The 23,443-nt window shown below is 36.2% G+C and overlaps 1 protein-coding gene across 3 annotated transcripts; it reads left to right on the top strand.

The window, feature by feature from the left end:
* Positions 1–508: 508 nt before the first annotated feature.
* LOC140135865 (uncharacterized) lies at positions 509–16,749 on the top strand. 3 transcript variants are annotated; one of them, XM_072157515.1, is made up of 8 exons: positions 509–989; positions 1,309–1,470; positions 3,925–4,052; positions 8,761–9,056; positions 10,581–11,528; positions 11,568–11,835; positions 14,217–14,297; positions 16,567–16,749. In XM_072157515.1, exons 1-8 carry the CDS (start codon positions 532–534, stop codon positions 16,713–16,715), a joined length of 2,490 nt encoding a protein of 829 aa, XP_072013616.1. In that variant the 5' UTR covers positions 509–531; the 3' UTR covers positions 16,716–16,749. The 3 variants fall into 3 exon arrangements, with proteins under 3 accessions (XP_072013616.1, XP_072013614.1, XP_072013617.1); XM_072157513.1 differs by having other exon boundaries at positions 10,581–11,835; XM_072157516.1 differs by lacking the exon at positions 14,217–14,297 and having other exon boundaries at positions 10,581–11,835.
* The last annotated feature ends 6,694 nt before the right edge of the window (positions 16,750–23,443 follow it).

The raw sequence follows: 23,443 nt of genomic DNA, 5'->3' as shown, positions 1-23,443 counted from the left end.
AAAAGAGATGTATTCCACAAGTTAAATTGCGGCTGTAAATTTGAATAGGGTTTATTACTCCGAAAATCAAAATTGCAAATGAGAAACATGTAAAAATGACTTGGGCATCTAGCGTAGCAGGCTGACGATATATACCAGTGTGGGAGATTTAATTTGCTCAATCAATTCATGATTGTGTATTGAAAATCACTTGTTGTGTACAATTCTGTTTAGCACACTAACAAGTAATTGATGGAACCCCCGGCATTGGGACACAGCAGTTTTACGTTGAGGACACTGCAGTAATGGCCTAGTCGAATTGGTGTATAGCCTAAATTTGCACGCTTTTTCCTGCAAAGGTTATTTGCATCTCTGCAACAAGCCTTGTCATTATTTAAAAGTTTTTAACATTGCCTCTGATTGGTTAATTACATGATATCTTCACTTTAATCACCTATCAGAACGGAGCTTTGCAAATAATTCACCTCAATTTTTTTTGTTTGGTGAATAAATCCACAGAAGACCGAGACAAGTTATTTCGCGGATAAAGAAATGCCAATATCAGAGGAAATAGATGAAGAGGGGCAACAGAACAACTCACATAGTTCATCCCAACCACCAGAGGAACCAATACCTACTGTGACGTCGACACCAGATAACGATATACCAGATGGCACAAGGTTCAGCAGCCAACAGCCACCTGCCAGACCCTCAACACCACCTTCGTATAAGAAAAAAGACAAGAATAAAACCGAAAAACTAGACGATAAAGCTTTCAACGAACTGTCCAATGCATCCCACACAAGACTACAGGATGTGCGTAAGACCAGGCCAAGGCGACCAGGTGGTAAGAGGCCTACTCGAGCAGGTATAACAGCACAGAATGAGCATAACCCACATAGCGGTGCAAGTGAGGAGCAGAAGGTGGGCCTTGGGTTTGACGCCTTTTATGATGCACCAAAGCCAGATGTCAGCATCTCGGGGAATTTATCAGGATCGGCAGGTTCACTGTAAGTGTACAAAGATGATGAAAGCAAATTTATTAGTATATTAGTTGGTAATGAACAGTGATTTGAATTTGAATTATGAAATAGATGTAAAGGTTTGAAAGTAAATGCAGAGCGGGCTATTCCGTTTGACAGCCACACCCCCACGAGGAAGCGTTTGGAATTCCAACCAAAGTCAACAGTGTAAATAATTCCAGATTCATACATGCAAAAGGTGTGTAAGATTTTTGAATTCCAAACAATTTTTTTCTTGTTTTGGGCCAAATTGTGTAAAAAGCAGGTCACATCTTGTTAAATCTGTCAACATCATGTTTAATTTCAGTGACAAAGCCTCTAAAGAACAAAGTAGTAGCAAACGCAGTGGGTTTGGTGGCCTTTTCAAGAAGAAACCAAAACCATCTAAACCAGACAAGCAGAAATCAGTCAAAGAAGATAAGGAGAAAACACCCAAGGAGGAGAAACCAAAGGCACCAAAAAAGAGCAAGTGAGTATTAGGGATTAAATCAAAACTTGACCCGATTCCGTCCGGTTCTGTCTAAAAAATCAAAATTATTTGATATCAGAAGGACATTCTTCGTATTCAGAATGCAATTCAATATGTCTGATGTGCTCTGTCCCACAATAAATACTGTCCAAACGTTCATACCCCACCCCTTAAATGAAACTGAAACCATAAGAGCTTTTCACATCAAAAGTTTTGCAAATTCAATTCAAGAAGAAACATCCGGGGGGGGGGGCCACTCAAATATAATGATGTAAGCATGCGTGACCAAAAAAACGCGTGAAAAGGGGTGTTTTTCTTGGTTGGGCACGCTACGCACGTGACGCGTTAAGGGGTAAAAACTGTGATTTTCATGAAAAGGGGTAGTTTTAAAATCGTTTGTAACGCATTTAGGGTACCATTTTAATCCGCTTTTCAAATCTGCTGTAACTCCGATTCCGAAAAAAACTTATTCCAGTGCCGGAATTCCCCGTTCGTATCCAAACCTAAAGTGTCACTATGTTATGCAAATATATTTCATGACGTATTAAACCGTATTAACCATGGCCTCGTACTTCTATGTAAAATACCATTTAGATTATAAAAAAAATGTGCATATTAATTATAATTTATGACGTCATATAAAATTGTAATGGGTATATAGTTCATTGGACAAACGGGGAGACGAACGAAAATATAACGTAGGCCCTATTTCAATTTTACATTATTTACTACTCCTGCTGGTAGATTTGTGAGTTCCCCTTCTCTGGATTACATTAGGAAATTATATTTGTAGTAGAAAGTATGAAAAGGGCACACAATACCGGGACACGATAATCAACTTTTATAGGTGCGAATTCGAACCAACTACGATGTGAATACTGCTTAACGCTGCCTCTGGATAAATAACGCTGTGTATTGGTATTTTGTATTCTCACAAAACTTTACGAGAATCCAATCAGATTCATGTAACAAGCTACTTAATCTGAAATACCTCATGGTAGGCCTACACTCTGAATTCATTGTGTCATTATCTATATTTTAAAGTGGTATGGTATACCGGAGGGGGGGTATATCCGGTAGACTTTTAGTGTTCAATGGCAAGTTAATAGGCCTACAAAAATTGTTCAATTTGTCAAAATCCATTAAAACTTGTAAAGTGGGTCAAATATAGACAAAAACTTGTTTAGGGGATCTAAATTAGACAAAAACTTGTTTAGGGGGTTAAAATTAGACAAAAACTTGTTTAGGGGGTCAAATTTTTGGGGAAAGCGCCCTAAAAACTTGCTATGGGGGTCATTTTGCTCACAGAGGAAAACTTGTTTAGGGGGTGTTCGAAAAAAATTTGGTCACGCATGCGTACACTCTCATATTTGAGTGGCCCCCCCGGGAGAAACATGAACAATATCCCTTCTCTGGATTACATTAGGAAATTATATTTGTAGTAGAAAGTATGAAAAGGGCACACAATACCGGGACACGATAATCAACTTTTATAGGTGCCGAATTCGGAACCAACTACGATGTGAATACTGCTTAACGTTGCCTCTGGATAAATAACGCTGTGTATTGGTATTTTGTATTCTCACAAAACTTTACGAGAATCCAATCAGATTCATGTAACAAGCTACGAATCTGAAATACCTCATGGTAGGCCTACACTCTGAATTCATTGTGTCATTATCTATATTTTAAAGTGGTATGGTATACCGGAGGGGGGGTATATCCGGTAGACTTTTAGTGTTCAATGGCAAGTTAATAGGCCTACAAAAATTGTTCAATTTGTCAAAATCCATTAAAACTTGTAAAGTGGGTCAAATATAGACAAAAACTTGTTTAGGGGATCTAAATTAGACAAAAACTTGTTTAGGGGGTTAAAATTAGACAAAAACTTGTTTAGGGGGTCAAATTTTTTTGGAAAGTGCCTAAAAACTTGCTATGGGGGTCATTTTGCTCGCAGAGGAAAACTTGTTTAGGGGGTGTTCGAAAAAAATTTGGTCACGCATGCGTACACTCTCATATTTGAGTGGCCCCCCCGGGAGAAACATGAACAATATATGTATAAGAAATAATTACTTGTTTAAGTGATAAGTGTATGATAGCAGCCCTATACAACATAATAAATGGTACATGTGCCGTTAGTTGAGGTTGTTTTATTTTAATTTAAAAGCTAATTTTGAATAAAACAACTTTGAGTCAAATTCAGCAGCAGGATTAAGTTTTTTTAATTCTGATCAGATTCAGATTAAATTTATTTCAAATTCAATAATCACAACTTCCATAATTTATGACATCAAATTATCAATAAGTTGGTCTTTGGAGGTCAAGAGTAAATTTGAAAACATTGTTTTAATGGTTGGCCGTAATTTAAGTTAGAAAACAGAAAATAAAAAATTGGACCACACCTTTTCAAGTTAAGTATGTTAAATGTAAAATTGTATGTCTTATCTACAACAGATTTGGATTCAAGAAGTCCAAGAAAGACAAAGAGCAGCCTGCAGATGAACCTAAACAAGAGAAGCTGGATGCCAAAACATCTTTACGCAAATCATCTAACACTAACTTTATCAGGGATGGGAAACAAGGTTAGTATACAAATATTGACTGTCTAAAAAGAGGAGAGGGTGAGGTAGCTGAATGGTTTAAGGTGGTACTACACCCCCTGATTAATTTTGTGACTAATTTGGCATTCTTCTCAAAAAATAACTACACACTGGTAACAAAAGTTATGAAATCCAATTACTTCACTGAAATTTCAGTGATTCAAGACAAGTGGTTCATTATATATATATTTATGTTAAAAAAAGAGGTACATTCTAACTGTACCTCTTTTCTTATCAAAAATAACATACCGCTTGTCTTGAGTCACTGAAATTCCAGTGTAGTAACTGGATTCCCTGCCCCTATAATTAATATACATAACTTTTGTTACCAGTGTATCATTATTTTTTTTTTTTTTTTCAAAAATAATAACAAATTTATCAATTGGTGTAGTACCACCTTTAAGTTGCTGTGCTATCGGCTGGGAGAATATCATTTGCGAGATTTTGAGCCTTGGGCTTTCCTTAGGTGAGAATTCTCTTCCTCTCCCAAAATTTTCTTATGAGGTCAGGAATCCTGCAGTTACGTTCAGTTACTTGCGACGTAACACTAGGATCCACAACATGCTCATCTATTAGAGGCACAGTTCTTAAATCCCAATACATTTGTACAGTCATTGAATGACCTTTGAACATTTGGGTACAAATACTCATACTCTGCATCTTGAGGTCATATTTTGCACTAGGATTATGTAATTGAGGTTATCAGACTATGTTATTGGGATGAGGCTATTGTGGTCCATAGTGTAAGTGTTTATTTCTCTGATTGTGAAGCAGTTCAGAATATAATTGTAGAATTTTTTCTTCTCACCCCATCCATACACTACTTAGCATACATGTGGTGCTCGTGGTTCAGAAGTCACATAAAGTTGTAGGTCCTGTGTACAAAAAGAGTCATTATGCATAGAACACACTTTAATATTGACCAGCACTTACATGTACACTTCCATTCACCGGAAGTTTTGTAGTGAATACATTGCTTTTACGCAACTGCAAGTCAACAAACCGCCCTTGTACATGCGTGTAGGCATTAGGCACTGCAGGTTTCACTAGGATCCACAACATATTCATCTATCAGAACACAGTCTTCAACCCCCAATACATCTGTACATTCTTTGAATGACCTTTGAAAATTTGGGTACAAAAATTCATACTCTGCAACGTGAGGTCAAATTTTGCACTATGATTGTTTAATTGAGGTTATGGAACTATGCCACTGGGATAAGGCCATTGTGGTCCATAGTGTTTAGGTTAGTGTGCACGATTGAATACTGCTACCCACAAAAGATGCACCTGAGTATGTCACTACCCTGGAGGGGAAATAAAGTATAGACAAGCATACACTGAGCACAAACTTGCTTTCACTGGCACATGGCATGCTTGCAAGGCATGTTTACTTTTTATGAGTTGGAGTTAGAGTTAGAGTTACATTTTAGAGTTTGATTTAGAGTTGCATTTTAGAGTTAGATTTAGAGTTAGAGTTGCACTTTAGAGTTAGAGTTACATTTTAGAGTTTGATTTAGAGTTAGAGTTGCATTTTAGAGTTCGATTTACAGTTACATTTTAGTTAAATTTAGTGTTACAGTTGTATGTTAGAGTTAGAGTTACATTTTAGAGCTGCCAGTGGGAATTTAGAGTTACACTTACAGTACACAGTAGTACATCAGTTATGTACTACTGTAATGGCCTGTACCCGGGCCTGTACATGTTGGTATCCCCGGGTTGGTATCACCCATCAAGCCATATCAAACGTGTGGTTGATGTCAGCAACATCTTGCAATGCTTTCGGGGGTTGCATTGAAATTAACAACTGGTATCATAAAGCTATGCTTTAGATCGCAGTACCACCCAGGCCACCCTGAGGCAGGAGTGTCACTGGCTTGGTCCACAGCTCAAGGTGAAGGTCTGTGGTCAACTAGTTGTCAGGGCTAGTCATGCAGTTGGTGACTTTACTCACAGACCCTAGAAAAGATGTTTCTATAGTTTGATCAGCTCGTAATAGGCGGGAAATGTTAGGCTTTTAGCACTATGCCGAAAAATAATCTGATCTATATTTTGTGTGTTAAAGAAAGTAGATACAGTAAAGGACTTGAATCAATAATTTGTGATGCTTCTGGCAAGATGTCACAAGACAATTCTCCGAATAAAATATATTGATATTAATCCCCGATGTTATAAGACCCACTGATTACTGAGCTAATCAAATTATAGGGTCTGTGTTTTACTTGACCACTGCCTGTTCCATAGTACTGTATATTGCTAACATCTATACATAGGCCTATAAAAGTTTTTTTTCACTAATTCCAATTTTATTTTATTTTTTGAAGGAGATTGGCATAGAAACAGTGGCGGCTTTAGCCACGTGGCTGGTTTCTGTGAAGGTGGGGTACTCAATACTCATTTTAATTTTCTTTGTTCTTTGTTCTCTCTAATTCTTACTGTTTAAGATTTTAAATAATGTAGGAGGTAACTTTTAATTATTAATAACTCATTATTTTCTTTGTTTTGAAACGAGTTGTCACAGCCCATTATCAACAGTACATTTTGGCAATCATATTGCAATTATGGTTGATTTTATACAGTGATAATATGCAGAGGTGTTCTTTGTTTGTTCAGCTTAATAGTTGATCAAAGTAAGATATCACAGCCATGCACTCTTGTGATTGGCTGCTGGAAAATCAAGGTTGGCAGAATCCCAGGGCAGAGTGACCATAAAAGGAGATGCAGACCCCACATGCTTTTAAAACATAGTAGCATCGCACAATGAAATTGAAATGTACATTTTAATTTCATTGCGCAATGCTGCAATATTTTAAATGCATCGCATCACCCTGTGATTTGGAGTCTGAATGGGGCTTTAGCCCCTACCCCAGACTTGGACCAAGTAACATAACTTGATAGCATATGGCAGATATAACCAACCATAATAGCATGTTGGCAATACCCGCTAGTCATAAGGCCCGCTAGTCATAAGGTTTGTGAGTTATAAGGGTCGCTAGTCATAAGGGATGCTAGTCATAAGGTTCACTAATCATAATATAAAAAAAGGTTCATTAGTCATTAAGGGTGAATAGATGTAATAGAAAAAAAGGACCGCAAGTCATAATAGAAAATGACTAGCGAACCTCTTTCTATTCTGACTAGTGGGCCTTATGAAGCCTTTTTTTATTGACTAGCGAACCCTTTGTTTTGTTTATGACTAGGGAACTCATGGTATAGGTAATTACACGTTATGACTAGCAAACCTTATGACTAGTGACCCTTATGACTAGCAATATTTTGAATCTACCCCCACCATGCAGGGGCACTATGTCCACAATAGACCGACCCATCCACTGGAAAGTGATGTGCATGATAGCCTAGGAAAACACTAATGATTCTAGTCCTACATGAGGGCACACCATTACTACATATCCATGTTTAACAGAAATTAACACATTTGTTCAATTTTTAACCTGTTTTATTAGTCATATGGGTCAATAGGTATAATAGAAAAAAGGGACCACTAGTCATTTTCTGTTTATGACTAAAATGACTAGTGAACCTCTTTCTATTATGACTAGCAGGCCTTATGACTTTAATAAAACCTTTTTTATGACTAGCGAACCCTTTGTTTTGTTTATGACTAGCGACCTCATGGTATAGGAAATTACACGTTACTTATGACTAGTGAACCTTATGACTAGCAATATTTTGAATCTACCACCCATCATGCAGGGGCACTATGTCCACAAGGGGACTATGTTCACCCATCCACTGGAAAAGTGATGTGCATGATAGCCTAGGAAAACACTAATGATTCTAGTCCTACATGAGGGCACACCATTACTACATATCCATGTTTAACAGAAATTAACACATTTGTTCAATTTTTAACCTGTAAAATATTTAATTCAATCTTGACATCATGCAAACAAAGTAGGTCCCCTGTTCTTTGATACAACTCTAACTTCAAAATGCAACTCTCCAACTTGTAAATCAAACTCTAAAATGCAACTCTAACTCTAACTTGCAACTCTAACTCTAAATCAAACTCTAAATTGTAACTCTAACTCCAACTCTAACTCATAAAATGCATTTACTCGCTTGTAAGTGGTACAGTATTTTCACTTCCACAGGAAACTTGCAAACATGAGGATTGTCATCAGTTATCTTGTTTTTTCATGTTAGTCTTCTGACAGAATCTACATCAGAAGATGGTCAGCATATTAATGATTGAGTAAATGATATTTTATAATGATTATTCATCTGACAAAATCTACGTCAGAAGATCGTCAGCATATTAATGATTGAGTAAATGATATTTTATAATTCTTCTGACAGAATCTACGTCAGAAGATGGTCAGCATATTAATGATTAAGTAAATGATATTTTATAATGATTATTCATCTGACAAAATCTACGTCAGAAGATGGTCAGCATATTAATGATTGAGTAAATGATATTTTATAATGATCATTCTTCTGACAGAATCTATGTCAGAAGATGGTCAGCATATTAATGATTAATTAAATGATATTTTGTAATGATTATTCTTCTGACAGAATCTACGTCAGAAGATGGTCAGCATATTAATGATTGAGTAAATGATATTTTAACACGATCATTCTTCTGACAGAATTTACATCAGAAGATGGTCAGCATATTAATGATTGAGTAAATGATATTTTATAATGATTATTCTTCTGACAGAATCTACGTCAGAAGAGGACCCTATGATGTCATCATCGGGAGATGAACTAGAGCGAGATACCACACCCGTCAGTAAGACGCCAGAACCTGAAGAAACGATTAAAGAAGATGAGCCTAAGGAAACCAAACCAGAGGAACCCAAGCAGCCTAAGAAGCCACCGGGTGCTAGAGGACTGCCAGGAATGGGAATGCCTATGCCAGGGATGGGAATGGGAGCAGGAGGTGGTGGAGGTGGGGACTTCTTTGCTGAAATGAAGAAGAAGCAGGAGTTGAGGAGGTTATCAAGTAATAAAAATGTAAGTGACTATTCCAGAAAAATACAGCACTAATTTTTTTGAATTAAAAAAATATTATCCTGTTTTGCCCAATGAAACATAGCTAAATCCTAATCCTTTAGGTAGTCCTAACTGGCAATAAAAGTCAAATTTTAATATTTTTGCAATTTGAGGTAAAATGGTCCAAAAACATGCAATTTTGCATGTTTTCTTACAATTGTAGTGACAAAATTATAAGACTTGGCACAAGTCTAAGCATTCAAAATCTTGAGTATAGCGCTAAGATTTAGCTCATAATTTTAACATTATATGTTATTTTTGCTAACTGGTTATGAAAAAGATTGGAAAATGTGTTTTCCAAAAATTAGAATGCACAACTTGAAATTAGTCTTTGTCAAAGTCTTTGGGCCTGATTGTCACAGAATATGAAAAAGGTCGAAAAACACCCTAAAAATGCATGTTTTTGGCTCTTATTTCCAAAAATTGACCAAATATTAAAATTGGACTTTTATTGCCAGTTAGGACTACCTAAAGGATTAGGATTAAGCTATGTTTCATTTGGCAAAACCGGATAATATTTTTTTAATGCAAAAAAATTAGTTCTGTATTTTTCTAGAATGAGGGAGTAAGACTGGTGCCATGCCATGCATGTTGTTGTTGACAGACAAACTTGTGTGTAGTTTTTGTGGTGACGGACTAGACAATCTGGTGAAATGATTCTGGACAGTCATGTCCAGAATTTAGAGGATAACATAAACGGAGACGGGAAACAGTTATATTTAAGCAAATTTTTCGGTACCAAGCGTACCTTCTTCAGGCTTTATTATGAAATAATAATCTAAAAACAAACAAGGAAATTAATTCGTAACGTGAAAAAACAAGCGTGAAAAAATATTCGCGACTTCAAAATGTAATAGCGTGAAGGCGCATCTAAAAAACATGCGTGTTAAAAAAGGAGGTGGGGAGCGAAAAAAATCTATTCAATAAGATTAAGGCCTTAAGGGGGAGTGCATTGTGATGGGAAAAAACATTGGGAGATGATGAAAGATTCAATCTAGTGACGATCATTTATATAAAGAATAGGAAATTGATTCTCAGAAATGCTACAGTATTTGACCGAATGAAAGGACATGAAGCTGATGTGAGTGTGTTGGTTGTGACTCATGGTGCAAAATGTGCCTCAAGGACAAAACTTTGATACTCTTTTGATCAGGCCTTACTGCATTATTTCCTGAAATGGCAAGATGTATGCATTAATTTGGTTGCAGATGCAGGGTGTCTAGAGATTTAAAATAGCATTGTAATTGTTGTAATCCTCTTGTATTTACTACTTCAGTTGTTCATTGTGATGCAAGCTGAGTTTTAGATTTCATCCAATAAGATGCCTTTCTGTTTCAGTTGGGCAATCCGGATCTTGTTACATATTTTGCATGCTCACTAGCTTCATTAAAAAGTCAATATGTAACATTGATTATTAGTGTATAACAAAATTAAAGTCGGGACTAATCCTGAAATAATCATCTTATTGTTCTTGTCATTGCACAGGATGAAGAAACGACACCAGAACCCAAGGAACCAGAAAAACCCAAGGAACCAGAGAAGCCAGAGGAACCAGAAAAAGTACAAGAACCGGAAAAGCCTAAGGAACTGGAAAAGATTGAGGAACCAGAAAAAACTAAGGAACCCGAGAAGGTCAAGGAACCTGAAAAGACACCAGAAAAAGATGAAGAAAACCCCACCAAGGATGCAGAGGAGGAGGAGAAAACAGAAGTGAAGGATGAAAAGCCAAAAGAAGAAGCGACTCCAGAGAAAGATGTTTCTGTTAAAGAGAAAGCTGCCTCCGAGGAAGAAGTTACCAAGACACCAGAACCTGAGTCTCAGGATAAACAAACGCCTCCCAAGTTATCTTTGCAAATCACACCAGACACAGAAAAGAGAAAGTCTCTGACTACGCCTGATGCAGAAAAGAGAAAATCCCTGACTACGCCGGACACAGATAAGAGAAAATCCCTTACTAAGCCTCCAAGTCCAAAACCAAAACCACGCTCCCCAACCAAACTTACGCCTTCCCCAACAAAAGCTTCTCCCATGAGTTCCCCACGGTCTTCAGGCTTGTTTTCAGCCAATCAGCGAGCCTCTGCTGAAATTGCAAAAGCTTTCATGAACAGGCAAAAGTCTGAGACAGAGAAGAAAGAGTTAGAGGAAAAGAAAGGAGAAGAAAAGAAAGAAGAACCAGCGGAAGAGAAAAAAGAAGATGCAAAAGCTAGCAATAATGACGTAAATACCCCAGACGAGCCGGAAACTACTCCGGAAGTGAAGCTTAGAAAATCAACCACACCCAAGCCTGAGGATAGAAGGAAATCAAATCCAATCCCAGTCGCTGAGAAAAGAAAGTCCAACCCCATACCAGTTATGGAAAAACGCAAATCTGGAACTCCAGTTGGAGCGAATAAACTGGATATTCAATCGGAGAACACACCAGAGAAATCTGAGGTGCAAACACCAGCGAAATCCCCAAGAAATTCATTTGAGGTGCAAACACCAGCGAAATCCCCAAGAAATTCATTGAAAGCTGAAGAGGACAATGACAATAGTAAGGAGGAGACGCCGATTAAAGACGATACTCCTACAGCGCCCCCAAGGCTGAAGTCAAAGAATGTGATAGGAAACGGACCTAGTCCGGCGCCTAGACCAAGACCATCACCAAGACCAAGACCAGTTAGTGGTGTTGGTGGTGGGTCAACACCACCTCCGAGACCTACTACGAAACCTACTAAACCAACTCCAATGAAGAAGACAGGTAAGAGGACTTTAAGGTTAGGATATACTGTAAAAGTGTGACATTTTCACAGAGCATTATATGCTCTTTTATGTACAGGCAATGTGTGAAAAATTATGCACACGAAAATGATCACTTATATAGTAGTTCAATAATTTGTGTGCATTTTTATGTTTGTGACAAACAGCAGCAAAACACGGTGTCAGAAATTTGAAACAAGTTGCCTTGGTGTTTTCTGCTATGGATAATATTTTGTAAAGAACTACAAAGTGTTGAATAAAGCTAATCATTGAGCAGAGAACACATAGGCGTAGATCCGGGGGTGGGGATAATAATAATAATAATAAATCCGCATTTATCCACGCTTTCTGGATACTCGGATCCCTCAAAGCATGCCACAGGTCGATATGCTGCCAAGCCCCAAAGGGCAGCGCATGTTGACCTCAGTGCTGAGTGTGACAGACAACAGGCCGGGCTGATCCCCTGCTCTTTACGAAAAGATAAATCCCCCCAATATTTTGCCAGGGGGGGGGTGGTCCATACAATCATCCCCCCAATGTTGATGCCTGTATGTGGGTGTCTGATCAAATTCACCTCATATTTGGCCATTGTAAGTGTAAAAAGCCAATGTTTGCACGCTGCGCACATTTATTCCACTTACGTACTATATTTTGCCAGTTTAGCTTCAATATGCCAAAAATTCTACTGTAAACTAATTTTGTTGCCAAGAGGTGATGAATTCACAATACTTCAAGAAATATTTTGCAACTCCATCCCGCCCCCCATGTCACTGCCTAATTATCAAAGCCAAGAACTTGAAATCAATCAGATTTTGTGTACAACAGCAGGAAAAGGCCAATTTATTTTATGATTAGAGTTCAAGCTTGTGCCAAAATCTTTTAATTAGCCTTAATCAGGGTCACTGGTCTAAGTCTGGAGCAAGGATAAAATTTCTTTTTACACAAACTCAAAAGAAGGAATTCATCTTTTGTGGTCCTGACACCATTTTTTACTCAATTTAGTTCTCAGCTACATTTCTTTCCATGTAGCAGCTTTTTTCTTCTTCATATTTTGCCATTTCTGTATAGGGGTTAACATGATGGCATGTCTGTTATTATTATCTGGAAATAATGCAATTGGGCCATGTTGCGGTGTTGTTAAGCTTACCTTACTTTACCTATTCATGGCTCTTGGTACTTAAGGCTACCACACTCTGATTTCATTGTGTCTGTCTTGTGCAGTTTTGTGTGTCTTGTGTCTGTCTTTTTCAGTTTTGTGTCATTGTGTCAGTCTTGTGCAGTTTTGTGTCATTGTGTCTGTCTTGTGCAGTTGTGTTATTGTGTCTGTCTTGTGCAGTTTTGTGTCATTGTGTCAGTCTTGTGCAGTTTTGTGTCATTGTGTCAGTCTTGTGCAGTTTTGTGTCATTGTGTCTGTCTTGTGCAGTTTTGTGTGTCTTATGTCTAACATGCAGTATGGTTTCTTTTCTACTCTACTGTTATTCTCTATTTTGTTTTAGGCCTGTCAACCAAATTTTTGCCTTTTGGGGCACTCTTGTAATGTGGATCGTTTATTTTCTTATAATCCTACCATCTTATACTTAAATTCTTTGGAGTTTTATTATCATGCAATATCATATGATATTACACGTCTAAAGGTTATTGGCAAAAAGGTCAAAGGTCAAAATTTGAGCTCCATGGGGGTCAAACACAGAAAAATTGCCCAATTTTGCTCAAAATGGTCTTAAATTTTTTGTCTTGATAACATAATTTAGAAACAAAATAGTTTGCACTACTACAATGTTTTGTTACCATGGTAAGACAGCAAAAAGACATACTTCCCATTGATTCCAATTGATGTTGAGTACTTCCCGGTGTTATCAGGTAACAAAATGTCGCATTATATTGAAACCTATTCTTTTCTGAATTATTATAACAAGCAAAACCATTTTTATCAAAATCAGATAAATTGTCTGTTTGACCCATGTTGAACTCAAATTTCAACCTTTGCACTTTTTGCTAATAACTTCAGACTGATTGGTCGTAGGTAGGTATGTCAAACTATATATTATTTTCTGAATCCTTTGTGACCTGAGGAATATTTTGAAAAAGGTTTTAAGCAAATCGGTGCAATTTTGAATTTTGACCCCTTTGACCTCATTTCTTTTATTGCTCAAAGGTGCCCACCGGGCACCTGTCATTTTTGACCTCTCAGCATGTTAGGCATCAATTTTAAACAAGAAAAGGTTAGTCATCTGCAACTTAACACTGAAGGAGAGAGAACAAAAGGCATCTACTCGACTAATACCACATCATATATCTCATCTCCCATCATATCATATTCATCACATCATATTACATCACATCATATCATAATTGATTTGTTTTGATTCTTTATATTTGCAGCTCGTCCCTCTGTGAGGGATGCAGCCAAAGGTTTCAGTCCATCAAGTAGCCTCAATTCAGTCTCATCACCAGTGTTGCCAGGTAATAACAATAATTCACTCATGTCAACCAAATAATTCATTACTGCATTTTCCATCATTTCTAACCATGACATGAATTTACAAAGGTTAGTAGAATTGTATTTTATCGCTGTTTGGAATTGAAAAAGTAGACTAGAATTTTGCAGTTCTTGCCTTGTGCGGTTCTCGACGCAAAGCGTCAGCTTCAATGTCGCCACCTTGATGTGCATCATTTTAACCGGTCCAATTTCAATTGATCTTCACATTATTTGCCTCACTAAGGTGGTCGTTCCCACCAAATTTCATGAACCTGCAGCAGTCTATGGCGATTTGACCTCGAATTACCTCAAAATTACCTTGACATACTTGTCTCGTTTTTGGTGGTCGTTCCCACCAAATTTCATGAACCTGCAGCAGTCTGTGGCGATTTGACTTTGAATGAACCCAAAATGACCTTGAAAAACCTTTTGAAAGTTGGAGACCGCCAATTGCCACCCCTCCACCAAATTACATCACCAGGAAACATGATAACTCTAGCTGTGGAGGCATAAAAGTCATTCATTTCATATATTCATATGGAATTACTTGCCACATAATTGGACAGACTCTTAATAGCGTGGTTTGATACAAATGGTCTACAAACATTTGGATGCAACAGATATATCTAGACTGCGGAACAGATCTCATTTATTTGTTCTTTCACGTTCCTCTCCTTCTACTATACATTGTTTGGCACATAATTGGACCGACTCATAATAGCATGGTTTGATACAGAATGGTCTACATATATTTGGATGCAACAGATATACGTATACTGCGGAACAGATCTCATTTTTTTGTTCATTCACATTCCCCTCCTTCCACTGTACGTTGTTGCCCATAATTGGACAGGCTCTTAATGGCATGGTTTGGGTCTACATATATTTGGATGTGAGAAAAATTTTGACTTTCATCGCTTGGAGGAGCGCAGAATCGATGCTGAATTGGTCAATTTGGCGCCCCCTAAGGGTGGCGCCCGGGGCATGTTGCCCCCCCTACTGTGGAACAGGCCTCATATATTTGTTCATTCACATTCCCTCCCTGTACTATACGTTGCTCACCACATAATTGGACAGACTCATTATAGCATGTTTTTGTATAGAATGGTCTACAAACATTTGGATGCATCAGATATACCTAGACTGCAGAACAGGTCTTTATATTAAGTGTTCATTCACATTCCCCTCCTTCCACTATACGTTGCTTGCCACATAATTGGACCGACACATTATAGCATAGTTTGATACAAAATGGTCTACAAACATTTGGATGCATCAGATATACCTAGACTGCAGAACAGGTCTTTATATTAAGTGTTCATTCAAATTCCCCTCCTTCCACTATACGTTGCTTGCCACATAATTGAACCGACACATTATAGCATAGTTTGATACAAAATGGTCTACAAACATTTGGATGCAACAGATATACCTAGACTGCGTAACAGGTCTTATTTGTTCATTTACATTCCCCTCCCTGCACTATGCGTTGCTCGCCACATCATTGGACCGACTCATTATAGCATTGTTTTATACAGTTTGGTGCATTTACTGTTGTGTCAGGGACAACTTCTTGGTTACTGTCATGTGTTTAGAGTAGAGTATTGAAGTTATCCTGTGTGTAATTTTTGTTCATGTACAGATGAATAATTGGAACCCAACAAAAGAAATCTGTTGGGATGTGAATTTTGGTCCAGGAAGGTGTTCCATGTCAGTGCATTTTGCTGTTGTGTCAGTTGGACAACTGCTTGGTTACTGACAGGTGTTTAGAGTAGAGTATTGAAGTAATCCTGTGTGCATTTTTTGTTCATTTTTATGGAGAGGATTTTAAGATTATATGTTATGATTATAAAAATTATAAGTTTCTTTTTGAGGCCAGATAATATCACTCTTTTAACATGGGTCTACTTTTTTGGCGTAGTGGTAAAAGCCTAACAATTCTGGTCAATTACGAGCTGATCAAACTGTAGTGATCTAAACATTAATGATCTCTGTGCTAGCCATAGGCTTCAACATTAAAGTACAAGTTTTTAGATACTTTCGTAAAATATTAAGAGCTATCTCAAGAACCACTGAGGCTTGTTTATACTCATTTTAATGCATTTTTCATGCCGATTCCAAATATGGTCATGAAATTGTACAATTCTGAATTTTTTGATTTTTTTAAAAGAAAATTCGAATGTTGTCGTCTGCAGTCGACAATTGCGTAGAGAGCGTTAATAATACATTTTAAAATAATTTTTCTTCCTGTAGGTGGTCCAAACCCAAAACCTCGCTCTAAGTCATTAGATCCGACAAAACTGTCAAGCAATGCAGAAAATGATGAAAAAACACCGATGAACGGGAATGCCAAGAAAGACTCCATGTCATCCATTGAAGAAGATGATAACACAATGTTGTAAAAAAGCAGTTAAAAACTTTTATTTATATATATATATATCAAAAAAAGACATTGTTTTTAGGAACTTTCGTTTATTTTATTTATATTTTTGTACTCAACTTATATTGTAAATACTCAGATATTCGTAATGTTTATAAGGGGATAGAGTACTTGTTAGAGTAGAGTTAATGCAACAGTCGGGTTACATTCTAATCTTTGATGGGAAAACAATTTATAAAAAAATGAGATATAAAAATATATTCTATTGTCAAAAGCTACCTTTTGTGATTGCTAAGATCTATAAAAGGTGTTTTAGAGTCACTAGTAGCAGCTTCAGTAATTTTGTCGACTGCTCAGTGCCAGAAGTGGGTAAATGCAACTTTTGGCAATTTATATTGTACTCTACACATGGCAGCTATTGCACTTACCTACTTCTGGCACCGAGCAGTCGATTTGTTTCATGTTTATGATTAAAATCAGGTTTGTTTGACTTCAAATGCAATTGCTCAGTGGCAGAAAGATGCATGTCCATGAGGTGCCGTATGTTTGAATGTCTGTGATATGAGTGAGGGCACTTGATCAGATCATGCATGCCCGCATAGAGATATGCAATACAGTGTCACTCATGACAGAGTCATCCTTATTTAAACAAAATGCAATAAAACAGGTGTTGGGTATGAATGGTTGTGGAATCGAACTAGAAACCTGTCCCTCTGTCACCTTAGAACTGTCCCCCAACATGGCTGCCATTTCAATTGTTATACCATTCCGGTTGGTGTATAGCATACACGCATAGGAGTGCATGTACATTGTATGATATTTAAGAACTCCTGCATATTAGTTCATCCATACATAGAGTAGCTAATGGACATACATCTTTACCGCCGTGTCAACGAATTGGCGATGGTACATCACAAAGTCAATATCAGCATATTTCAAATTCCAAGTGTTCTTATTCATGTAATATATTAGACATATTAAAAAAAAAATCCCATTTGCGCAGTGTACATTCAGAATGTAGATGGGAAAAGTGACAGTGTAAAGCAAATTTAATTTTTTCTATATATGAACAAATGCTGCATCTCTAATAATAAAAACAAGAATTCATTCATTTGTTACTAAAAGTATTTCGTAAACTTCTTGAAACTAAAGTCACAACATTTAGAATCTTGTATTAAATCAAAAGAGCATCAAATTGGGCTAAAGTTGAAATCCATACACCCTATGGAAGACATGACCTTACTTTTCCACACATGCACCCATTCAGGTAATCCCAAATTCACCCCCCCCCCTTTGTGGAAGATTAAGGACACATCTTCCATAGAGGGTGTATGGATTTCAACTGGAATAGCATTGAATCAAAAGGGCATCGAATTGGGCTATTCAGGTAACCCCATTTGAAATTCACACCCCCTGTGGAAGCTTAAGGACATGTCTTCCATAGAGGATGTATGAATTTCAACTCGAACAGCCCATTTTATTTTCATACAAAAACAATGTCTGTGTATTAATATAATTTGTATATATTGTTGCCTACTTAAAGTATAGAAAATAAGTGGTATCGAGGCTCATTTTTAATAAGAAATAAATTTACAAATTGAACAAGGCCGATATGAACTAAATACTTTGCAATCACTTGTAAATAGTTATTGATGAGCACAATTTTTGTATCATATAAATATTATCAGTTATTGATAAGGTTAAAATAGAATTCATAAACTTGGAAGCAATAAGCCAAATCGCTATTGTAACTTTCGGTTTTTTTAGGACACTTTGCCCTTTGACCTATCTGGAAAATTCAGAAAAATTCGGGTTTTAAGCAAACAAAATATAATATAAAAAGAGTTATTATAAAAAAAAAAAACTTAAAAAACATTATTATTAAATAAATTAATTATTTAAATATTTTTAATGATAACATTATGACAATAATAAATAAATTATTAATAATTACAGCAATTTTCCCGATAGGTCAAAGGACAAAGTGTCCTAAAACTGCAAAAACTGTCCCACAATGCATTGCAAACTTCCAATGCCGATTGGGCTTATTATTGTAATTTATAGGGTATGAAATAAGAATGATACTTTATTTTTGTTTATTGTGAATATCTAGGGAAAACAGGGTGCTGGTGGATTCATTGTTTTCATGGAAAAAAGTTAGCGCTTTGACAAATTAATGAGCTTCAATTTTAAAACATATTTATTCTTAATTTTCTTTTAATCAGTAGCTAGAAATTATTTGAGTTTGTAAGTAATGCAAGCATACATTACATAATGGATACAAATCACATTTGTGACAGTGGTGGCGTCAGGGGGAAAGTGAATTTCAGGGGGGGGGGGCAAAAACCAACAAAATTTACGCAAAATTACCGCAAAAAGTTGAAATTTTCATAATTGTTTTTCTTTTCGGGGGACAGGGGCAAGAGTTCTGACTGGTTGGCATCCCCCTCCCTGTGGTCCGCCATTGTTTTGTGAGTGTTTGAAATGAAAGAAATTGCAAAATACTTGTTGACAACTTGGAAGTGAGGCATGCTATTGTTATGGAACATAATCATTGTTAAAGGATCATTCAAGATTATGCAATTTTATATTTTGTCTTCATTAACATTCTTCTTTTAGGACCAAATTTGGAACAATTATGTGAATTAATTTATAAAATTTGTAAAATAAGGCTGCTAGATATCATCAAAATACTGATTTGAAAAATGAATGTTGAAATGGTGATATAATTCATCTTTATTATGTTGCATTGTCTAAATACATAGAAATGTGCATTTTGTTACTTGCCAGGAATTTTTGTATGTTATGTCAAATATAGCGATATATATTTTCCAATACTTGCTATGTTCCACCTCTGTTAATTTTATGCAAGCATTAAGTTATGCAAAAAAGGTATGGTACTTATTTTAAGATCCTATCAGATTTCTTTCTTCACATCAGGCATGAGAATTTTCAGGCTTTTGCATCAGACAGTTTTGTTGTCCAAATTTATGCATTTTTATTTTTTTTTCAATCTGTTTTGGGCCAAATTCACATGTTTTTTCATGCAGTTTTCAAAACAATATGTTGTGCACATATCCTGCTTGTTTTATCCCACCAAGTGACAGTTATCAAAGAAGAAAAAAAAAGTAGCAGTTGGCAGTTATTTTGTCTGAACAAAATTTTTCCTCCATAAATATTAGTTTTTACTATCGGATGTGTGCCATTTTATTTTCGAGCCAAACAAAATTGGTTTAACAAAAATCTGTTTCATACCAGCATGTCAATCTGATTGGCTGAAAGTTGGGATCCTAAGATGCAGCACCTAAATCCTTGATTTTTGCAAAATAGTTTAGTTCAAAAAAAAATCTGAGTTATAAAATAATTTGAGGTTGTTATCTGCAGTAAATCTTACAACACTGCTTTAACATGTATTGACATGATCAAAATAGCAGTTTTCAAGAAATTATTTCAAATTAATATTTTTGGAAATGTTTGTCCACCCATATCTGTAAAAATCCTGAGAGGCAAATTCATGTATTATATAAAAATAAATATACAATTGTTATCATTCCACAAAGAGGATTGTGGGTAAATCATACGTGTTGTCATGGCAACATTAGAAAAATGTAAATAATAAAACAGGAGATTATTATTGTGTACATGTATCATATTTTTCTATATAAATAACTTGAGGTAAAATATAATTGAAATCATGAGCCAAAATAATGTTGTTATTATTTCCAGCCAAGATTGATTCTTAGCAGATTTCCAATTACCATTTTTTATACATCTAAATTATTCTTTTTGTCTTCCAACAAATGATTTTATAACTATATTGATTCTAACTGTAATTTTCCGTCATAATTAACAAAGAAAGTGCATTCCAGCTGGTTTGATCATCAATTCAATTACAACATGTGTGACCTAAATTTCACAAAACCCTGAGAAGTTGGAGAGAACTTAAGAAAATGTTGAGCATCTCAAACAGTGGCAAGCACAAAGGGGAAGGGGCACAACCCCCACAGTCAATCAGGGGGATTATGGGGCTACCAGTTTTGGAGCAGTCTGGGGAATTGAGACCCTGACACCCACACCCTTGAAAACCTGTGCACACCACAGATCTCAAATAGTAATTTTCTAACTTGGAGGTTTTGAGAGAGAGCAAGGTCCAATTTCATGAAGACTTGCAACAAGCATCAAGTATGGTTAGTGACAAGTCTATGGTTGGACACTCAAACTGATGTGTTGTAAGTCTGGTGAAATAGACTATTCTAGTTTAAATCCATACACCCCATGGAAGACATGACCTATACAGAGAGTGTGAATTTCAAATGGGGTTACCTGAATGGTAACTCCTTTTGAAATCTACACCCCTGTGTTGGAGATTTAGATCATGTCTTCCATAGGGGGTGTATGGATTTCAACTAGAATATCCTAGTGATCTCGGGTCACATATTTTCATAGTGTACGGTGGAAATTTTTGGTATGTTTCAGTTTCCTTGTGACAGAGGGATGTCACACAATACTGAGAAGGTCATGAATATTTATGTATTATTTATTTTGTGCACCCTCCAGTATAAGGGTACAATTACTGAATACCACCGTCTACCCAAACATTGTGGTAGACTTTCACATGTTATAATGGAATAACATGTAATTTAAACTGACATGATTCCTGAATGGGTATTCAACTATTCACCCATTTGAAACAAACAAAAATTCCACCCAGCAGTAACAAGATCAAACTCTGTATTATAACATGTCTATAATGTATATCACCAATATTATTCTTCTTTAATCCTGTATTTATTGTAAACAATGTGTAAAAAAGAAATATACGCAGAGGTTTTGCTAAACAGTCTTATTCTAAGGTGGAGAAAAGCTTGTTATAGTTTGGTTGGGTTATAATTGGCGACAAAAATGAGACGCATAAAGCGGGTATTGATATAGAATGGCATGCATGCAGTTGGGTGCAGCACTTATCGCTCATTCTACAAAATCCGGTGCCAATAGCCTTTTTTCCATTCTTTGGTCCACAAAAACTTTGTCGAGCATTTAGGGCATCAAATATGTTGTTTTTCTGGTAGAACTCAACGAGATCTACACGGACATATATAGTTTTCCATACTTTAAATGCTTTCTTCAGCCTGATTAACCCTTGCAAAGGCTCAAAATCGCTAAAAATGCGTTTCCACAGCTCAAGTGTCACATCTAACCCTAAATATTTTCTTTGAATAAATGCGATTTCTTTACATATTTGTTGTTTTTTAATTAGATAACGCACCATCATATTGTTTATCAACATTATTTTTAGTGATTAAAATGTCTTTGTGTAATTCTAAAATAAATTGCACTTTCCACCAAAACGCTGTGAGCTACGTTACCCCTTTTTTAACACATGTTATTGGAAAGAAGTAAAACAGAGGTATCAATGTAATTTGCGGTTTTTGAAAGGAAACACTCATAGGTTTTTAAAAATCACAGTAAAAATCGTGATGCTGTAGCATTTTTGGCATAGAAATGTTGTAAACATTGAAATTGCGACCGACCATGTTAAGATTGGTGAGCTACGTTACCAGAATTCTATAGTATGCACTTGTATTACATGTACTTCCTAATAATATGTGAAAGCTACCAGTGGTCGAACCCCATTTATATTAGAATTAACCGACATAACGTTCTAACGTTACATAAATCACATTAAAAACATTAAAAACCAGTGAACTACGTTACTGTGAGCTACGTTACACACTCAGTTATGCATCTTCAAAACTTCTATGAAATGGTGAAATCTGTTTTACATTTCACTCAAGTGATCTTTAATTTGCTTTTTATGACCTTGGATTGAGTAAAAACAGCCCATTTTATAGTCGGTAACGTAGCTAACATTACATTGAGTTTTAATGTTAAAAAACATCATGACATCCTGAAAGAAAAATATGCAAGTGGTGTTGGCAATTTTTTACATCTGAAAGTAGTGATACATTTACTTTTAAAAAACACAAACAGCAGGTTTTTTTGAACAACTTTTATTTTTTCTATTTTTTTAGTGGATTGGCACCGGATTTTGTAGAATGAGCGGTATGCTTGATGTGCATATGTGTGATTGGTGCTTGCTTATGTGAATTTAAGGGAATGTAATTTTTAACTTCATTGACATGCACAGTAACATAAACAAATAGTTATCGCCAATTATACATCAAATAAACTACAGTGGAGGAATTGGTTGTAGCTGTCCACATGAAAAGGAAAATTAAAATTATAGTGTGGGTAGATTTATATAACAGAATTTACTTGAGTGGTTATACACAGAGCAGTATAGACCCAAGTTTGTTGAGATTCCAGTGAGTTGGACATCATCAGCACTAAAAAGAAATCAAAACTCTTTTTTTTCTTCAAGTTTTCAGTTTGTAATAAAGGGTAGAGAAAAAACTTTTTGATACCTTTTGGTAACCATGTGACCAAAACTAAAACTAGGAATTTGGAAGAGCCTATTGTATAGGAAATCTATTCACCACACCCCAGAGCTGCCAACATTGGAATATGTGAATGCAGAAGATTTCTGCGAAGTGTAAAAAAAAAGCTTAGGATGTGGCGCTCTCGTGCCAAGGGCAGCGGCTCAGCGCCCCCGAAAGGATGTTAGCTTTTTGAGACCCTTAATTAAAAATGCCTCTCCAAGGCTACCCAACCTTTTTTTTGGAAAAGGACAGGACAGTGGGCATATAATTTTGTTTTAAATTTTGCAAATGCGGAAGATTTAATATGTTT

The sequence above is a fragment of the Amphiura filiformis genome, chromosome 16 (genome assembly GCF_039555335.1).
Source record: "Amphiura filiformis chromosome 16, Afil_fr2py, whole genome shotgun sequence".
NCBI classification, from domain to species: Eukaryota; Metazoa; Echinodermata; class Ophiuroidea; order Amphilepidida; family Amphiuridae; genus Amphiura; species Amphiura filiformis.
Note: the sequence above shows the minus strand (reverse complement) of the source record. Positions and strands in the feature narration are given on the sequence as shown.